The sequence below is a fragment of the Triplophysa rosa genome, linkage group LG23 (assembly GCF_024868665.1).
Source record: "Triplophysa rosa linkage group LG23, Trosa_1v2, whole genome shotgun sequence".
Lineage (NCBI taxonomy): Eukaryota > Metazoa > Chordata > Actinopteri > Cypriniformes > Nemacheilidae > Triplophysa > Triplophysa rosa.
The window spans coordinates 314,461-335,788 of record NC_079912.1 but is presented as its reverse complement, the minus strand read 5'-3'; the positions used below and the strand labels follow the sequence as shown (position 1 = coordinate 335,788).

The 21,328-nt window shown below is 41.8% G+C and overlaps 1 protein-coding gene across 2 annotated transcripts in view; it reads right to left on the bottom strand.

Moving 5' to 3' along the window:
• ptprma (protein tyrosine phosphatase receptor type Ma) overlaps positions 1-21,328 on the bottom strand; it is a 104,925-nt gene that overhangs the window by 42,226 nt on the left and 41,371 nt on the right. For both annotated transcript variants that reach the window (XM_057323341.1, XM_057323342.1), the window contains exon 2: positions 13,689-13,811. In XM_057323341.1, the coding sequence (XP_057179324.1) occupies positions 13,689-13,811 (123 nt within the window). The remainder of the gene's footprint in view (positions 1-13,688; positions 13,812-21,328) is intronic.

Below are 21,328 nucleotides of genomic sequence, written 5' to 3'. Positions count from 1 at the left end.
CCGTGGGGACAGTCCATAGGCGTAATGTTTTTATACTGTACAAACTGTATATTCTATCCCCTATCCCTAACCCTATCCCTAAACCTAAAGATCATAGAACACTTTTTGCATTTTTAGATTTGTAAAAAATATTGTTCTGTACAATTTATAAGCTTTTGTGCCCATGAGGACCTCAATTTTGGTCCCCACGGTGACAAGAGTCCCCATGTGTTGGTGTGTAGTCAGGTTTAGGTCCCCACCGGGATATACAAACATGAACACACACACACACACACGCACGCACACACACACACACGCCCACACTCACTCACGCACGCACGCACACGCACGCACACGCACGCACACGCACACGCACACACACACACACACTGCTGGAGGTTTTGATCAGAATGAAGCAAATTTCAATTTGATTTTGGCTGGCGGTCAAATGATATTTTATAGAATACAGTATAGAGTATTGAAGCAGCACTTATCTGCATGCAGCACAGGCTCATAACATCCAAACTAATCCAATGAAGCCAATAACAACAATATTTGCATGACAGATGTGCATTAAACACATTACAGAGACATTATAGAGAGTTTGATGCTGTGGTGTGAGGGACTTGCTCTCATAAAATCATTCCCTTACTGTTCACAATTACCCACAAACCCCTCACCAGGAGCCATGACACAACACTGTGTGACCAGTCTGTATACAACTGCAGAAAAAATCAAGAGATCATTCCAAATATTCATTTAATCATCATTTCTAGATGTATTGTGGTCATTGCAGTTCAGTGTTTGTTGAATTTCAATCAAATCAAACCACAGGAGTGACATAAGGTCATCCAACATTAATGTGAAAGACTGACAGCATGACAACATGATTATCACATACTATTTATTTTTGAACTTTGCCTAAACACATGTAGAAATATGACTGTTGTGTTGCTTAAAAGCAGCGCCGGCGCTATGGTGGGGCATTCGAGGGCCGTGCCCCCCTCAGCGGTCATTGATGCCCCTCTTTCCACAGGCCATGGCGTGGCCCAAAAAATATCCCTTTTAGTTATTCTTTTAATATTAAATGTGCAAACTGTAACTTAAATGAAATAAAATGAAATGAACGGGGAAAACGCATAATTTTGGTTGTTCATGACATGTTACTAGGTTTGGTCATCAAAAACTTTTCATGTAAACTTGTTACATTTGATTTGCAGCACGCAGAATCCATTTAAGAAGCATGGGGTTTGTAGTCCTGCATCCGTACTGAATGATGGGAAAAGTAGTGCGGGGTATTCACGTATGTGAGAGAAAAGTAGCCGACGGAGAAAAGGAGAGTAAGCTGCTTTAGAGGTTTTGTTGTTTTCTTTATAAATTCGTGAAACCACCCGGGAGTTCAAGTGATTGTCAAATGGTATAGTGATGGATGGAGCTTTCGCTGACGAGATGAAACAACGTGCTTCGTAATAACTTTGTCGGCTCATCATTGTGAGAAATGGACCAGAGCAAACTGTTACAGCTAACATCATGCGCGATCGGAGAGGCGGATTAACAAAAGGGTAACACATGTCAGAGATGGGTAAACTGCATTTATTTGCGTTTAGCCTCCACTACAGCCCTCCGCTGTGTGCTGGAGTAGAGAGAGGGCGTAACTTTACCCCTTTCTGCCTTTTATTATCCTCTTCGTGTGTGTGACTGAGTACACTGTGTGCATAGAACTACCACATAGCCTCGACTAAGTGACATGATATGGAAATTAATAAACAAATAAATGCAAATAGAAATATTAATTTTAAATTTGGGAGAAATATTGGTAGTAGTTCACAGAATGAAACAAAAAAGACAATTTTACCTAAACACATAGCTAGAAATAGTACAGTAATAGTATAATAGTAATAGTGAATAGTAGTGAAAAACTGAAAATGATTTTGAAATGGTTTTCTGCGGTTGTATATACTGTACATATATAGCAAATACAATAACCTTACAAAATAATGACACAACTGCTATTTACGTTGACTTGACAGAGCCAACATACTGATCTTTATTATTATTCTGATCCCCAAAATTTCTGACTGCTACTCCTCCTAGAGCTTTCAAGCTACATCCACCAAACTTTCCACAAACCTTCAGTCTGGTCTGACTTGAGTTGCTATATCTTATCTAACTGATCCGGGTTCTGGTTTTCGAAAACCGGACTCTCAAAACCACCTAATTTCCCATCGACTTAGCATTGCGACAAACTTTGACGGCTCATAACTCAAAGTGAGGATGTCGTAGAATCTTGCGAGTTACCACGTTTGAAGAAGCTGGCAGGCTCTGTAAGAACTTACCTCACAATGGGGTGTAAGTTGCACCCCTGGGGCGTAAGAGCCCCCCAAAATTCCCCATTGACTTATAATGGGACAGGAAACATGCCCATATAAGGCGTCATAACTGTCCCATGTTGAATAACTTCGCAGTACAACCACTTAGGGACAAGGGGGTGGGCTCATTTTACTCAGGCAACCAATCAGTATCCCAGGAACTTATTTAAGCTACGAAGCCACGCCCATAGCAACCATTTACAGCAACCTAGCAACCGCTCCCATAGACTCCCATTATAAAAAGTCCAGATGGATATATTTGCAACACAGTGTCATAGAGACAAGGGGGTGGGCTCATTTGGCTCTGGCAACCAATCAGTACCCCTGAAACTGAATTAAGCTATGAAGCCACGCCCATAGCAACAAAACTTGTTAGCCTAGCAACCATTTAACAAGACCTATAACTCTGCATCAGAACATCTTACAGACATGGGGGTTGGTTTGTTTCACTTGGGACTTGAAGCATCATCAATTGGCTTCTGATAAGCCCCGCCCATAGCAACCAAATAGGTTAGCCTAGCAACCGTTTAGCAATACCTATATCTCTGCATCAGAACATCGTAGAGACATGGGGATTGGTTCGTTTCACTCATAGCTTAGAGTATCATCAAATGACAGATGCTAAGACACGCCCATAGCAAACAAACAGGTTAGCCTAGCAACCGTTTTGCAATACCTATATCTCTGCATCAGAACATCTTAGAGAAATGGGGTTTGGTTCGTTTCACTTATGGCTTGGAGTATAATCAATTACCAGCTACCAGGCCACGCCCATAGCAACCAAACACATGACCTTAGCAACCGTTTAGCAGGACCAATATCTCTGCTTTAGAACATTGTAGAGACATGGTGGTTGGCTCGCTTCACTTGTGGCTCAAATTATTATCAGTTGCCAGCTGGCAAAGCCACGCCCATAGCAACCAAACCCATGACCTTAGCAAACGTTTAGCCAGACCTACAGTATATCTCTGCATCAGAACAATGAGAACAAAGTTTTACAATAAGTTTAATCGATAAAACCTTTCAAACTATTTCAAACTCTTCAGGACAGGCTTTGTCAAGCCAACATAAAGTTTGTACTCGAACTTAACTTTCTAGTTAACTACTACTGTAGTTACACTAAGCAATCCACTGCATGGAATAAAGAGGTGAAGCAATTTAAAACATTTTGATGAAATCAAAGTCAAATATTTGCAATCTTTTAGCTGAACATTCCTCCATGAATCCTTTATAATAAGACCTGAAACGTGTGTTGAGAAAAGCAAATATCTGTTTAACTGTGATTCATGTTGACACAGGGCTCTCACTAAATCCTTGTTGCTTCCAGTCCGATCTGTGGGCGTGGCTTGTTGGTTTTGACTAAATCCTTGCTGTTTCCAGTCTTACGAAAAACCTTTACCTTAACCATCTAAACTACCTATGATCCTTATACTTGCCAAGAAACACAGTTGCGTGATGACGTCAGACTTGAAACACCAAGGATTTAGTGAGAGCCGTTGACACAGAGACTAAAAACTGATATCCTGCTCTGTGTGTGTGTGTGTGTGTGTGTGTGTGCGTGCGTGCGCGCGTGCGTGCGTGCGTGTGTGCGTGCGTGCGCGCGTGCATGCGTGCGTGCGTGCGTGTGTGAGACAGTATTTACACAGCACATGGGTAGGAAATGAGGTTGTCTCCATCAGGGAGTCAAACAGCAGATTTTGGCCCGAGTCTTCGGGCATCATCATGTTTACAGTACAGATAAAGCTTTGAATCAACAGTGTTGCTCTTTTCTATCAATACTACAGTACTATAAATAGCACACACACACTCTCTATCTCTGGAGTGACACACATTTAGGTTGTGAATTGATGTCCCCACGAGTCTGTTGACAGGTGCACACAACTGGACAACAGCGAGAGAGTTCTCATCTATTTCAATGAACCTGTAGAGCCATCAATCGCGAGTCTGTCATTGAGACGCTTTCACTCTCTGAATGACAGGAGTAAAGGTCGTCCTGACGGAGCGCGGCTCTGCTCAGCTGTTATCATGAAAGAGCCGCCGCGTCGGCCTGATGAACTGTATCGCAGCCTTTATTTATTTGGGAGCAGCTGCGTTGGGCCTGATAACACCACACATTTTAAATATTAATAAGCGCGTGATCCCGACCGGCCGCGAGTACTCTGAACTGCCCGCGGGTGTTTAACGCTTTTATTACACCCGCATGTGGCATGGACAGGTCTCACAGATGCCAGCGTTCGGCTGCTTTCACCCTCCGTCTGAATTAAGAGACATTTACCGCGTGTCCGGGTCAATCCAGCATTAACCGTCATGCTGGCGTCTTTATGACAAATAGATCTGCTTGTGCACAACATTACATGTCCTGCCGTGAACACGCTTCTTCATACTGTATACTGCCACTGACCTCAGTCACCTGTTACTGGAGCAATATGATCATAATCACTCTGTCTACCTAGATAGCATTCTGGATAGCCATCGTAGACATTCTCCTGTAACAAACACTGTTTCTATATCAATATAATTATGCAGAAAAATAACATATCATTTAAGAGAGATTCAAAGACAGCATCACATACATCACAATCCCACAATGCACTGTGCTGAGATCAGTGAGAATGTAAATGTTGTATCCCTCATTCACTGCTGTAGTATATACTGTAGAAGTGTAGATTAAAACAATAGGAGCGACCCAATAATATGTCTAGAGAATCTAAACATTTGCTTAAATTGTCATCAAACAAGCTCACTAGATTTGAGAACAAATGAATGAGAATGCATGTGTACATTAATAATGTTGTGCTTGCATTGGGCGTTGATACACACAGTCTCCATCTATTTAAACACACCTGTGTTAATTAGGGATGGGCATTTTTCAATAATTTCATATTAGAATATTTGAGCTCATAAAAAACGAATATTCGAATATTGGTTTATTTAAATAAGGTTAATAATGACGTAATTTGTTACGTTTTTATTTAGTCACAATTTCACATCAAGCTTATAATTATCATTAAATATTCATAATGCATTAATATTATATCCTGTATATCGTTTTTTATGTTGAAAAAATAGAAAAATACATAAAAACTTTTAAACCCTTTTAAACCTGCGCGGAACGGTATAATACAAAAAGAAAACGGACAAAACAAAATGAACAAAACGCAACGTATATTGACAGTCTGTGATATATGGTTATCTTGTTTATTTTGTTTTACATGTTCTTGATAAGAAAAACAAGCATATAGGTCTATTTTACTCTGATGAAAGTCTGTTCAACAAGCCGACGGTTAACAAGCCGACAGCGGAGAAAACACGCTGCTCTTCTCTAACTCCCGGAAACAAAACCCAGATCTGACAAGAATATCTGGCTTTATTGTTTATAATGTTGATAATAAATAAAGTAAATGGGCTTGATATCTCATGCCGACTGTTAAGATCCTAAAAAATACTCCGCAACAAAGACGGAGCCATAGTGCTTGATTCCCTGATTACGTGACCGTCATCTTTATATAAATATTGTTTTCTTTGTCGTTCACGGTCAGTGTCTGTCTTGTTTAGCTTTGCATTGGATTTGCATCAATAAATAAGGTAGGCCTATTTATTTCGACTAAGGTAAGGAATTACAGCGCGTTTTAAAACAAACAAAAAAAGCATCCGTGCGAATTTATTTACAGGCTGTAAAGTGAAGGCGACGACCCTATTTGAACTTCTAAAGGAAAATTCTTGCTTTTAGGTATGTAAAAAGGTGCCAGTCTTATGTTAAGGCCAAATTCATTAACATTTGTTGCAGTGAAATGTACATTTTCATGTTTCAAGTTGTTGAAATTAGCATTAGTTAATATATTTTTAACGAACGAATATGAATTTACTAAGAACAACCGCTCCAAACAAGTAATGGTAATAAATGAATTATTGTTGTTAATCATTTAATATTACGTTGACATTTTACACCTAATGTAAGTAATGTTAACGAATTCTGTGGCTCACCAGTTTTGAACCATTTTAATATAGTGACGTGAGCCGAGCATAAAATGCGATCCGGGCATCCAGTGTGTAAACTTATTGTGTAAAATATTTAAACGAGCTTGCAATCTGAGTGAACAAAGATTGAGGAACACATACAAATTATTTTTTATACTTTCTGTACATTAAAAAATCATTACAGAAGAAGTGAAGAAGCGTTAAATAAGACCTGACTCTAAGGTCTTCTGTAACGGTAACTTAACCTTGTGGTGACGCAGTTTTGTTCTTATGAAAAATAGGAATATTCGAATAGCATTTTTAATATTCGAATAGTTATTGCGGATCGAATATTCGAATATTCGTGCACATCCCTAGTGTTAACGCAACAGAAATAAGAATCAAAAGAAATCAGTGAAGTGGAAAGAATGTCACGTTTTTTCTCAATCTTCTTCTCAGCATTCATTTGTGGCATGTGGTTACTGACAGTCAGCGCTCAACACTGCCAAAGACACTGTCACGTCTGGAAAGAACCGTGAGAAATGAAAACAGCCTTCACTTTAAAAGTGAAAGTGACCTATTAGTCAGATATGGTGACCCATACCTGAAATGTGACCTCTGCATTTAACCCATCCAGAGAGTAGTGAACACACGCACAGCGAGTGGTGACCACACGTACACCCGGAGCAGTGGGCAGCTATCACTGCAGCGCCCGGGGAGCAAGTGGGGGTCAGGTGCCTTGTTCAAGGGCACCTCGAACCGGCAACCTTCTGGTCACGAGTCCGACTCTCTAACCATTAGGCCACGACTGCCCCCTAAAAACAGACACGATTAACAGATGAAGTGATCCTGAAGGAATGGAGGAGGATTGAGAGGAAAATCAAAACAAACTCACGTGTCACGTGTTGGGTCAGACAGATGTGAGGGTTCTTTACAATAATCTTACTACGGTATGAGATTGTGGGTGTGGCTGTAAGAGACCAACCAGAAAGCACTTCAACAGCCGCCCGTCTGGTTCAAGTCCAGAAGTGAACCGAGGTTTGCATTTACCACACGACGAGTAAACTACATCAGGATATTTGATATCTGAGATTCCTGGAATAAACGCTCAAACTCAAATAAAACATCAGCTTGATACAAGCGCACCGCGCTGGACTATATGAACACATCTAAAGAAAATTCAACTAAATGAAGAGCTCAGATGCAAAACCCTCTGACAGACACCTCCGTCAGAAATAAGACTGAGATGTTGAATGAATGCTCTCCACACATACGTTACTCAAATCATTTTGCTTCAAAACCCGCTCTGAAATATCTGCTATTATTGAAAATAAATGTAGGAGCCTGATGAAAAATGCTCATTTCAACCAAAAGTCGTCTGACAGATTTAGAGGGTTAAGCATCTGAACTCTTCATATCTAACCACCGACAACTAGTTAAACCATCTTAACACAGCTCTGAGACCTGCAGAATCAAACACACAATTGAAAAAATCTCACTACACAACAGCAACATACAGCACAATTACACACACACGCACATCATGAAGAGTGAGAGATCAGATGTGTCAAAGCATCAGCACTATTTATAGTATGTTATCATGAATTCTTTTGGCTGTGATAATCGTGTCATGAAAATCCAATATTGTGACAGCCCTAATTGAATAACTTACTGTATATACAATCAAAATAACATGAAATGAAATAAAACCTTAGATTAGATTGGATTAGATGATTGTGAAGGGTAAAGTGCTTGAGACTGATCTGTCACAGTGTTGATATTGCTGGACGGCAGCACCTGTGATGGCCGTCACGGCTGGAATGAAGAACAGATCTCAGCGTTCACAGGGTTTGATGTTTCATAGAGCGGCTGTAAATCATGACAGTGATATGGAGTCACAGAAAACAGAAGGATGATCTCATCTTGACTAATTGCCCTCAATTCAAGGAATCATTAAGAGACGCGTCCCACCCCGGCAGGGCTCTTACAAAACAATCACACATCTCAATGCAAATGCCCTCTGCGCTCTGAATACGTGCAGGTCACCTGCCCCGCGTCCGGCCTTGCTTCCACCTCCCGCGGCATCAACATAAATCAATTCCACGGCCAGAACACACCCCCGCTAATCTTTCTCTTCCTCTTTAAACTGGCTGTCAGATCATTTCTCTCACACGCTGACGGAGGCGAGGTGAAATTACCCAAGTCCTCGCAATTAATTCTGTTCCTGCCACGGAGACGTGTGGCCGATGGCTCTGCGTGGTTAGGCAACAGATTTAAGAGTGAACGGAACGCCGCTACGGCTGCTGCGTCTAATGGAAAAGTTTATTAGGGTGTGACAAAGAGCCGTCGTGTGAGCACGGCACACGAGTCATTTAGGCCAACACGCCGCACGCATCTTTATAACCATTATAAGTCAGAAAATCACCAGTTCTTGAAATTGTCCTGAAATGGTCTCTCACACATCTGAATCTATAATCCCATAGTGGACACTAAATGACTTCACTGAGAATGTGGGCAATTCTGAACGTGTCAACAAGACCCTGCTGTACAATCTAAAACCCTTAATATATCCCTTTATTACATAAATATATAACCTACACAGGGCTGTACGTTAACTTTTTTGCACATAGCAACAGAGGTATAAAGTTTTGTAGCACAGGCCAAACAGTTGTAGCACAAGTATACGTCTGTTATCATCTTTAAAAAACACATGTGCAGGTCATCACATAAATAGACAGGTAACTGAAAAGGGACATTAACGTTATACAAATGGATAAATTAAGGCCATATAATTTTAAGTTTTTACCAAATTCGTTTTTCCTTTTACATTTTTCTGAATTCTGTATTTTCAACGCTTTACTACACAGTAGTAAATACAATTTTCCATAAAAATACTGTATACTACAGTTTTTCCTACAGTCAACTGCAGTCAAATTCTTGTGTACTATAGTATATTTGAACCTTACTATAGTAAATATTAAAGTATACTATAGTGTTTATTATAGTTTATAAATTTACTACAAGTTAATTATTTTATCTGGTTCAAATTAAGCTATTATTTTGCCGGGTCATCGTGAAGACGCTTGAGCTTCAGTGTGTTTGACAGTAGCTTCACTCAAACAGTAAAATGCTCGTAAAATAAACTCAGAACAACTCTGTGGATGATGCTCACGTGTTCATGTCCTTGTATAGTAAGACAGGCAAATTCATGAGTGTCACGCTTGTAACATGTTAAAGTGTGCAGCTCATTCACTCACAGACTCGCAGAACAAGCAGAGGACATAGTACTTCCACTAACGTAGTAGAATTCCGCTTTCGTGATTCCTTCCATGTTTCCCTATACATCGTGCAGATCATAGGGCTCTAGATCAATTAGTTTCTTAGTTTCTTTATTTATATAGCACAATACAACAACGGTCGTTGAACCATTGTGCTTTACAGAAGTTTGTCAAATATAAATAGTAAAAACAAAACAGAATGACATATAACAAGAGATAAAACGTATACAAATACAGCACACTCCAGATGACTCACATGCTATAGGCTTTTTCTAAAAGGTGGGTGGGTCTTAAGTTTTATTTTAAACAGAGATTCTGCAGTAATCAACCTATTGGATAAAGGAAGGCCATTCCAGAGTTTGGGGCTGACTATAGCAAAAGCCCGGTCACCCTTTCTTTTTAGCCTTGATCTGGGGACCTTTAACAGTCTCTGATTTGATGACCTTAAACATAGCTGCTATGTTAACAGTTACAAGTTCAGATAGGTAAAAAGGAGCCAGACCATTTAAGGCCTTAAAAACAAAAAATAAAATCTTAAACTCTATTCTAAGATGAACTGGCAACCAATTTAGAGAGAGTAGGACGGGTGTAATGTGCTCACATTTAAAGGGGTCATATGGCGTGAACACGTGTTTTTCTGTGTCTTTGGTGTGTTATAAGTTGCCCATGCATGTATTAGACACGTAAAATTGCAGAAATGAAAGTGTCGGAACAAAAGATGCATTCTATCTAAAAGCGAATGTGAACCCAGACCTGCCTGAAACGCCTCGTGTAACCACACCCCGACGAATGTACGTCACTTCGTAACATGATTGGACTTAAGAACGCCCAAATGTAAATGCAAGTGAGGTGGGCGTACTTGTAAATCTCATTGTATCGTCGCTGCCGCAGCCATGTCGTGGAGACGCTGTGTGTTTCGTTGCGAAAAGAAAGACTCTTTGTTTGCCCTGCCAAAAGATGAGACAACTAAAAACCAATGGTTACATTTTATTTACAACACTGTTCCAGTAAAGTACAATCCGAATGTTCAAGTGTGTGCAGCGCATTTCACCGATGATTGCTTCATGAACCTGGGAGAGATCAAGGCCGGCAGTGCGCGAAAGCTTTGCTTAAAAAGTGGGGCCGTTCCAACCATTACAACTTTGCTGGCACTTCAGATTCGCAGCCTGTAAGTATATTTTTATTGTAAAAGACTTTGTTAAGGACTAACGCGAGTTGAGTTTGTCGTGTGTTTGTGATCTGCAAATGCAGACACGCGCGCAACGTGAATAAAGACAACATAAGTCCTAATAATCAGTAATAATGTTCCCACTAGAGGCAACAAATGTCGTGTTTATAATGTCTTTTTATATTTAGTATTTATTTTGGGTTTATTGTCTTTGTTGAGTCGCGACGAGACGTGGTGTAACACTGATTGATCAAGAAGGGCCAAAGCGCTGGCGTTATTTATACCATTCCCTGCTGTAATGCGACTCTGAATGATGTATATGCTTGTTTGTTTAGTCTTTATAACCTCATATATAAAAGGTAAAACAGTTAGCTATAGTTTTTAACTATTTAACATCATATTTTTTTAAATAAAACCTTACCAATCCTTTACATCCCGCTCAAGTTGTGCTGGCAAAGTTGATGTATCGGCTTGATCATCTACATTTTCCGTATCAGATTCGGGCTCGAATTGATATAAGGAAGTACCGATGACATTTTATCACCTGTCAGTACAATTGCGTGGGAACATGATGTTCCAAATATGGTCAGAGGCGTTACATTTCTGTGAAACACTTGCAGTATTCGACCAATCACTACGCACTGGTTAACTGGCCAATCATAGCACACCTCGCTTTTCAGAGCGATGAGCTTTGTAAAAAATCAGCGCATTTCAGAGAGGCGGGGCAAAGAGGAGATACAAACAGCACTTATGAACCTTAAATCGTGTATACACATTGCATTCCATCTAAAACAAACGATAATATTAGTTTTAGCCCTGTCATATAACCCCTTTAAGTGTTCCAGTGAGGAATCTAGCAGCCACATTTTGGACTAATTGCAAGCGATTTATATAGGAGTGACCAATACCTGCATAGATTGAATTACAATAGTCCAGACGAGAAAATATAAATGCATGAATTACTCTCTCAAGTTCAGAAAGGGTTAAGAAACTTTTAATTTTAGCCAGAAGTCTTAAATGAAAGAAACACGATTTAAGAACTGCATTTACCTGCTTATCAAGTAGCAGGTCCGAGTCAAAGATAAAACCCAGGTTTCTAACAGATGGTTTAACATAAATAGCTAAGCTGCCCAGCACTTGATATAGGTCAGATGAGGCTAACGGTCCAAACACTATTGCCTCAGTCTTACTCTCATTTAGGTGCAGAAATTTTTTTGACATCCAAGCTTGAATATCTAACAAACAAGAAGTTAAAACAGAGAGCCCTGCATTGTCATTTTGCTTTATGGCACATATATTTGTGTGTCGTCTACATAGAAGTGAAAAAGTACTCCATGTTTTCTCAAAATTGAGCCCAAGGGGAGCAAGTATAAGGAAAATAAAATGGGGGCAAGAATAGATCCTTGGGGAACCCCATAAATCAGATGAGCTTTTGAAGATGAACATCCATTTATATTAACAGAGAAGGTTCTGTTGTTCAAATAAGATTTGAACCAATTCAGTGCAAGACCCTTTATACCCGCACAGCATTGAAGACGAGAAATAAGAGTGTCGTGATCGATTGTATCAAACGCGGCACTCAAATCCAGCAAAAAAAGTATTACAGAGTTCCCAGAATCAATGGACTCGATGCAGCCGGAGAACAAGTTTTAATTGCAAAAACTAAATAAAAATGAAAATAAATAGTGTGTGAGGTAACCATTAGGTTCATGTGTGAGGTAACCATTAGTTAACCTCACACATGAACAAGCACAATGACAAACGCACTTCACACAAACAAGCGGCTCTGTCTAATGCAACTGTCAAACTGTATCGCACGCATGCTACACTATTCAAATTAGTCGTAGCACAGACCGATTTTTTCATAGCATGTGCGACATATATGTCACACTGTACAGCCCTGAACATACACATATAGAAATACATTATAATATTCATATATTGAACTTACAGAGAAACCTTGATATAATGCCACTTTAAATATACATACTGTATGTACTGTATATATATATAGAGAGAGAGAGAGAGAGAGAGAGACACAGTATATGTTCCTGAATTTACCATTTATGAGTGCATTTGTGAGTAAATTATTATTTCTTGTCACAACATTTTTCCCAAATTCCAAATTAACCTATTGTTTTCATTTGCATTTTTTTCATAGAAAACAAAATCACAAAAATCGTGATGTTTTCAGATCTTATACAGTGCAAAGAAAACAATCCTAATGTTTTTACACTTATTTTAGGAAATGAATCTATGGTGGAATAGTCTCTGTCTTTCACGTTGCTTATAAGTGACTTTATGTCATTCCTGAGGTTTGTTTCTCTCGACAGGAATTGACACAATACTGAATTGATGATTAAATATAAAACTGAGCAGTCTCTGCATTTTTTCCTCAGCTGTATAACAAGGGTTCTTTGGACGTTCTCTGTTTTGGCCATAATAAATAAATAAGTAACAATAGTCATCGAGATTCATTTCTCTCAACCTAAACCACATACTGTATATTAACATAACAGATTCGTTTTAGAATCAGTTACTTTGAACAAACAGTGCTTTGTAACAGTCTGTAAATACACAAAACACATTCCTACAGCATTTCACAATAATATTCAGTCAAAGTTCATCAGTCATAAAACTGTATTAAAGTGTCAAGTTCCATTCGTTTATGCGTCAGTTTCTTTCACCTTAAATACAAAGAAAAACCACTACAGGTGTAAACGGTGGAGTTAACCCGGCCAATGAGGTGACAGCGTTCAGACTGATCACACACTACAATAATGAATCACAGACACGCAAAACTCAACCGCCATTCAAATCCATCATAGAGGACGAGGAGTGAAACGCAGCTGTTCTAGGATCAGATCTTTCATTATGAACCTGACCTGAGATCAGCAGACCTGATGTGACAGGACACCGAGCAGTGGAATGATTTACCTGTTGGTACCCATGAGTCTGGTGATGGTTTCTGTCTGGTGTTCATCTGCTCCCAGTCCAAGTCATCGTCTTTACCTTGACCGTAACCACACTCGGTGTAAGACCTTTCAGAGAGACAGTCATCTGCAGAGACAACAAGACAACATGTCAGTGCTGTTACAAACATACTGACACACATATACACTTGTGTCTGATCCCGGTGAACACACCCACACACGTACGGTGTGCGTCTGCTTTGTGCTCATCTTCATCCGGTTGTGTATGTAACAACACAAGACAGACATTGTTTACTTGAATGCCCAGAAGAGCAGCTCAAATATTCTTCGCTCAGCGTGACGTTCTGTGAATTGGACGGTGGATTTGAGGCGCCAATATCAACACACCATCCTGAAGGCAAAATCACATTTCTCAGTGTTGTGATATTTTTATGCAATTCAAAGAATAAATCCTCTTTTTATTGCCCAGCAGCGGAGAATCGGCTTTAGAGTAAGTGTGATTTAATTCTATGAAAATCAGAAGAGCTGGAGGCTTTGACAGGCGTCAGGGTTTGAAAGTAATGACTGCTAGGTGTTCACGCAGAACGCAACAACGCAATCTCTGATATCTCCTCTTTCATTCTGACAGCGTGAAGCCTTTTCTGCTCCCTGAAGTGAAAAGGAGACGCCGCATTTTACACCATCAACTACATTTCTTTAACAAATAAATATCAGTATATTCTGACAGGTGCTTATGGGATTGCTTTTGATCACTGAATCTGTCGCCGTCATCACAACGCTCCTCTGGAATAAAATATCAGCTTGAGACTCTTGTTTTTATATCACGATGGTCGAGACTGACCGTGTTGTGTTGTTGCCAAACCTTAACTCACAGTCGCACTATTAATACCCATAATTCCCTGTCTGTTCTTCTGTTGAAATTGCACCAGTAATCTCACACGGAAGATAGTAAATGAAGAGATATTTCTCATCAGTTACGATACCCACACTCATTCATATAACAAAACTTCTATACTCAGTGTTTTAGAAAGGAATTTCGGAAACATAACTGATAAAAAGCTATGAAAGCTATAAAAGAGAAATAACACATCATATGAAAATTTTGGGATGAAATATGGCATGAATGTGTTTTTTTATGAGATTCGCCTGCCTGACATTCTATAATGTTTTTTTTATAATATTTGAGCTTATATACAAGTTTTTGGCTGTACAACATTCTATATTTTGTCCAGAGAGGATTTAAATGACATTTAAAATGTGTGCAAACAGGAAGAGTCCCAGAATGCCGTTGTGTCAGTCTGTGAGTATCGTGACAGCGTCCGGCGCTCTTATTAACTTTGACACAGAATGTGTTGCCACAGGGCCTGATGGCACATCAATACTTCAGTGTCTGGACGGCGGTGAGAAGCTGTCTCCTGCCAAAGCAAACAGCAGCGGGACCATGTCAACACAGACCGGCAGACGTGTCATCTCAAACAAGCTCAGATTGGACAGTTTGCTCGGGTTTAATGCCTCACAGTTTAGCTGAAGCGATCGCTCCGTCAGCTGTAAGCGTGCACTTTACCTATTATATACATCAAAATAATCTGAAAATGACACACACACTTATAATGGAGCTGAAGATATACGCTAGTTCTCCAGTGTCTGAGTTTACATTAAAGACTGACAGAGATCTGGGTCTCATCTCAAGCTCTCGATCGATCGAACAGAAAGATAAAACAGTCAAAACAAAGAAAAAGCACCACTACTGCAACATTTATGCTTTAAATATTTCAAACTCTTCCAAACGTTAGAAGCCCTCTCATGCCCTGACGTGTGGTGTATTTTAATGTTTATCTGTCCTACAATACAAAATCTCTCTACTAGCATGATACTTACAAGTAGGGTCGGGCGATGTCCACCAAGCTGGCATCGGACGATGGCTAACGTTACAGTGAAACATCGTGATGGACGATGACATGGCCCTGCGGCGTTATAAAGTGAGGCGCTTCTGGCACGAGCTGTGCAGAGACGCGTCTTCTTTATACAACGCGAGCTTCACAGTTTTAAAGTGAGGATTGATTGTATTGTTATTTGGATGTTATATTCAATAAAAGAGCTATAAAGTGAGGCACGTCTTCTTTACACAACGCGGGCTGCGCAGACACACGTCTGCCTTATACAGTTATAAAGTCAGGCAGGTCTGATCTGTACAGTGTGAGGTTTTATGCCTCTTAGCCTTGTTCAAATTTGTTTACAACACAATTTGCAGCCCACAGCACCGAGCACGAGAGTCACGTGATGAAAGTGAAACATTTGTTTGAATCACGATGCCGGCTCAACATCATCATCAGGGCTTGACATTAAGCATTGTCATGTGGTTGTCCTTCGGACAAGTAAACTTGTCATTCACTTGTCCAAGTACAAAGATTACTTGTCCAACGATAAAAAAATGATATTTCATTTGAATTCATTTGTTCCGGATTTAGATTGGTCAAGTTTGCATCTAAGCATTTTAACTAGTGTCCGCTTTGGCCGCCTGTATTTGGTTATAGGCCTAACTCTCCGTGACTGCTATAAAACAAAGGCAAGCAGTAATTATTATTAGTGTTAAGGCTGTAGGTTAACTTTTTCTGCACGTAGCACTGGTGCCAGAGAGGTTTAAAGTTTGGTAGCACAGGTCAAACAGTAGGAGCACAAGTATAAGTCGTCTGTTGTCATCATTAAAAAAAATATGCAAGTGCAGTTCATCAGGAAAGGCAGGTAACTGACAAAAGACATTAATGTTACATACAGATGGATAAATTAGGGCCGTATCATTTTTAAATGATCTAAATTTGTTTTTATATTTCTAAGTTGTGTGTTTTTCCTTTTTAACTATACAATAGTGGTATATTTGTCCACATAAATTACTGTAGTATACTATAGTAAACTGCAGTAAAATTCTTAGATACTATCGTGTTTTTGAACTTTACTATAGTATACAGTGTTTATCAATTCACTACAAGGGCACTACAATTTTCAATATTCAAAATTGTTCAATTTAACGGGACTTTTATTTTGACGGGTCTTTGGGAAGACGCTTGAGTTTTTGTGTGTTTGCCGATAGCTTCACTCAAACAGTAAACGCTCGTAAAATAAATTCTCAGCGCAATCGATCAAAACAATTATAAAGAAACATTTTCTGTCATTTTAAAATAAAATCAAAATAATTTGATTATGATTAAAATAATCTTCACTTATGCATTGAGGACAATTAGTATAGTGTTTATATTATGATTTTAAGTTCCATTGATTACATGCACAACTATACAACTGTACAAAAATTACACAAAAATACTTTTAAGAAAATAATTTTAAGAAAAAGCTTTTTTTTCATTTCTAGTGTACGTCACCTCAACCAAATACACAGGGCTTCATTAAGACTGACTTAAAAGTTCCCTGTAGTGGTTAAATGTTAAGACAAGAGATAGATAGAAAAGTAAGAGAAACACAGCATGGAGAGGGATAATGTTGGAGATGTATTGTGGTGGTATCGATATATTAACGCTTTGCTGTAGCTCAGTGGTTAGAGCATGGCGCTACCAACACCAAGGTCATGGGTTCCATCCCAGGGAATGCACATACTTAGAAACAAACGTTTCTAAACCCTGATGCAATGTAAGTCACTTTTGATAAAAGCATCTGCTAAATGCGTAAATGTAATGTCTTCAAACTGATTCTGCTCACTAAATTAAGTAATAACTCTTACTCTTACCCGACACACAGGTTTTCCGTGAACATCTTATAATGATGTGCTCTGGCATCAGATCAGGACATTAACACACACACAGAGAGAGAGAGAGAGAGAGAGAGAGAGAGAGAGAGAGAGAGAGAGAGAGAGAGAGAGAGAGAGAGAGAGAGAGAGAGACTGTTTGGCACACAGCTTTCTGCACATTATTCCAATATCATACCAGACATGGAATCTGCAAAGGCAGACAACTGTGTATACATGAGGACTCAGAAAAAAACCCAGAGAACAGACATCTGACAACAAACTTCTACCAAAATGGAACCATAATGGTAGAGGGAAACAGTGCTGCCCTAACAAACTTTGAACAGACCTTCCACACCTTAAAAGATATGGTGGAAAAAGAGGATGCAAATCCCTGCAAACAAAGTCATACAGACACATCAGAAAACACAAACAAAACGAACACTCAACCCATGCTAATACAAAGAACAGGACCACTCCAGAAAGAACTGAAAACACCATCATTCATACACCATCAAGCCCAGGACTACACAACACAGTCGCTCAACGGCAGCACAGCCTAGCACTGATGGAAGTGGAAATAGTGGAACTGAGCAAGCAGGTTCATGCCCAGACCACAAAAGACACTGAACAACTCAGAGATCAGCTGTGTCAGATAATAAACCAGCTGAAAACCTCTATCCAGGAGCTAGAGGGGGAAATAGACACCCTGTCCAAGGACAGAGAAACATTAAAAAAGACTTCAAAGAAATTAAAGAGATAATGGGGAAGGAACTTTCAGAAATAAAAGATTACATGAGGAGGGAGCTCACAGGCTTCAAAGTCGAGCTACAACAAAGGGACACACAAATTGAGACCCTGAAAACAGAGATGAGGCGTCTCTCTACTCCTACAAATGCCCCAAAGAGCAAAGACCCCTTGGCCTCCCCCACACCCACACAGTCAAACTCCAGCACATCTCTAACATCCACCAAACCATCACAAACCAGCAATAACCAAAGAGATGGAAATGCACCTGCAACTCCCAGCAAGCCGGAGGAGGAACCTCAGAAAACCACAGCCACAACCCTGACTGAGAAACCGTCACACATCATCATACACACAGGCACCAACGAACTGAGAAATGAACAGGACAGAGTTGGCCATCTGATCTCCAGAGTAGCAGAGAAAGCTACAGAGACCTACCCAACTCAAAGATCATCATATCCACTCTCCTACCCCACAGAGACATTCACCCAGACACCATCCAGAGAGTCAACTCCGACATCTCCAAAGGATGTGCACGTCTACCTAATGTGCACCTGGCTCATCACCTCACAATTACAGTAAGAGAGCTGTATGACCACGTACACATAAGGAGGGACAAGGTTAATGTGTTTGCAAAAACACTGAAAGACACAGCATGGGGCAGACAGACCACCTCAACACCTCTGAAAACAAGACAGCTGTCAAAACATCACACTCCGCAAACCCAGAGATCCAGCAGAAACCCACAGTCTCAGCTGAAAACACACCAAACTCAGCACCACCACCACACTCCAGGAGCTACGCACAGGCTGTCAAAGACCCTGGAGATGAGTGAGATCAGACAGCTGCTGAACTACATCAGTGCACAACTGACTTCATGACAGTCTACACGTCATTCAAACTCCAGATAAATAATGTAAAATAAAAAATAACCATGAACTCTTAGAATGTCTCTTTCAGTATCAATGTGGAATATCCCAAGGCTTGAACTCTACAGCATTCGGGCTAAAGAGCTCAAACACAGAATTCCAGAAGAGCATCAAGGACATGGACATTATAATTCTACAGGAGACATGGAGCAGGGCAAACACCACCACCCACTGCCCCCCAACTACAGAAAAATGATTCTACCATCACAAAAGCTCAACACAGTCCGACAGGGCAGAGACTCAGGAGGACAAATCATCTGGTACAATTCTGAATTCCACAACCACATCAACACGGTGAAACATGGCAAACACCACACCTGGATCAAAATCCACAAGGATCTACTCTCATCCCAAAAAGATATATTCCTGTGTGCCACATACATCCCGCCATCAGAGTCTCCGTACTACAGCGAAGACACGTTCCCAACATTACAGAAGGAGACGAGTCACTTCCAGGCCCAGGGAAATGTGCTCATTTGTGGGGACCTGAACGCCAGAACAGGACTACAGCCGGACTTCACCGACACACAAGGAAGTAAATATAGTGTGACGGGGGTACAGGTCCAGGATCAGCGTCACCTGGGAAACGGCCCGGCAGCTAATCACACACACCTGGAATCGATTAGCTGCCGGGCATATAAGCCTCACACACATCACAATCGGGGAGCCTTACACTCCCGAGAGACTAATCATTCCTGTTCTCTTCAGCAGTGACTGAGCCCACTTGGAAACACCCCCCCCGGGACTTCACTATCACATTGTTTGGCACGTGTGTGAATAAAATTCCCCTCCGGGGTCGCTTACATCAGCCATCTTGTGTCTGTCGTGTCTCTTACCCTGCCACAAGTGGTGGAGAATGCGGGCAACGTGGTAAGAGACCTTCCAACCAGCGCAAACAACTGTGTCATCTGTGCTAGGAACTACGGACGTCCTCTCTCTCTCCGGAGCCGAGATGGAGGAAGTGATACGCCGGCTCACCGAGGTGTCAGTCCGCCAGCAGCAATGCTTCGACCGGTTGATGGCCAGACAGGAGCGAGCGGACCAGGAGTTAGAGCAGCTCCGGGGGACCCCGCTGGCCGATCCACGACCTCAAGCAAACCAACTGCTCACCAAGATGTCGGACCAAGACGATGCTGAAGCGTACCTCCACACCTTTGAGGTAATCGCCGCTCGGGAAGGCTTGGACCGAGGGTTATGGGCGCGCACGTTAGCGCCCTTCTTAACGGGGGAAGCGCAGCGCGCCTATTACACCCTCACCGCCACCCAGAGCGAGGATTATGACGTCCTGAAGGCGGAAATCCTAGCTCGCGCCGGACTATCCCCCTTGTGTGCTGCGCAGCAGCTCCATGCCTGGAATTACGACGAGAATATTCCGGTTCGGCAGCAGGTCGCACAACTGACCCGCCTAACCCACCTCTGGCTGCTGGCGGATGACTCCACCGCCCTCCAAGTCACGGAGAGAGTGATGATAGACCGACTGTTACGCGCCCTGCCCCGACATCTCCGCCGTCCAGTAAGCATGAGCAACCCGAAGACCACAAGGGAGTTGGTCGGAGCTGTCGAGCTGGCGGAAGCCTCATTCGCCCGGGATGCCGGAGAGAGAGAGAGGATGGCACCCCGGAGGGGCAGGCGACCGCCAGAGAGTACCCCCCGACCAGAGAGCAGGCCGGCGGCCCCCGACCCCGTGGACGAGCCGATGCCCACCGAACCGCCGTTCCCTGGTGCCCGGGCGTGGATGGCGGAATGTGCCGTCCACCAGAGCGTGCCACGGGGAGCCCCAACAAGTGTTATTCAAGTGGGGAAAAGAACCTACCGGGCACTCCTCGACTCAGGCAGCGCGATCACATTGGTTCTGCCGGCCGTGGTCCGGCCGCTGCCCGAGAGCAAGGCGACCGTTCCCATCACCTGTATCCACGGCGACACCCAGTACGTAGCGTCTCGACGAGTAGCCATCACCGCAGAACCAGGGACATTGCAGGTGGAGGTGGGCGTCGTCCCGGACCTCCCGGTGCCGGTGGTGCTTGGCCGGGATTGGCCCGGATTCGAGCGCCTCTTGGCCACCACAGTACGGGAGGTGCGGAACGGAGGGGGCCGCCGAAGACGTCGTGGGCCAAAACCCCGAGACCAGCGGCAGTCCCTACTGGCCACCGGAAGCGACCGAGAGGGTGAGTGCCACCGTCCCCCTCCTAACGTGTTTTTGGATTTGTTCCAGCAGGTCACCGCGGGAGGAGAGTT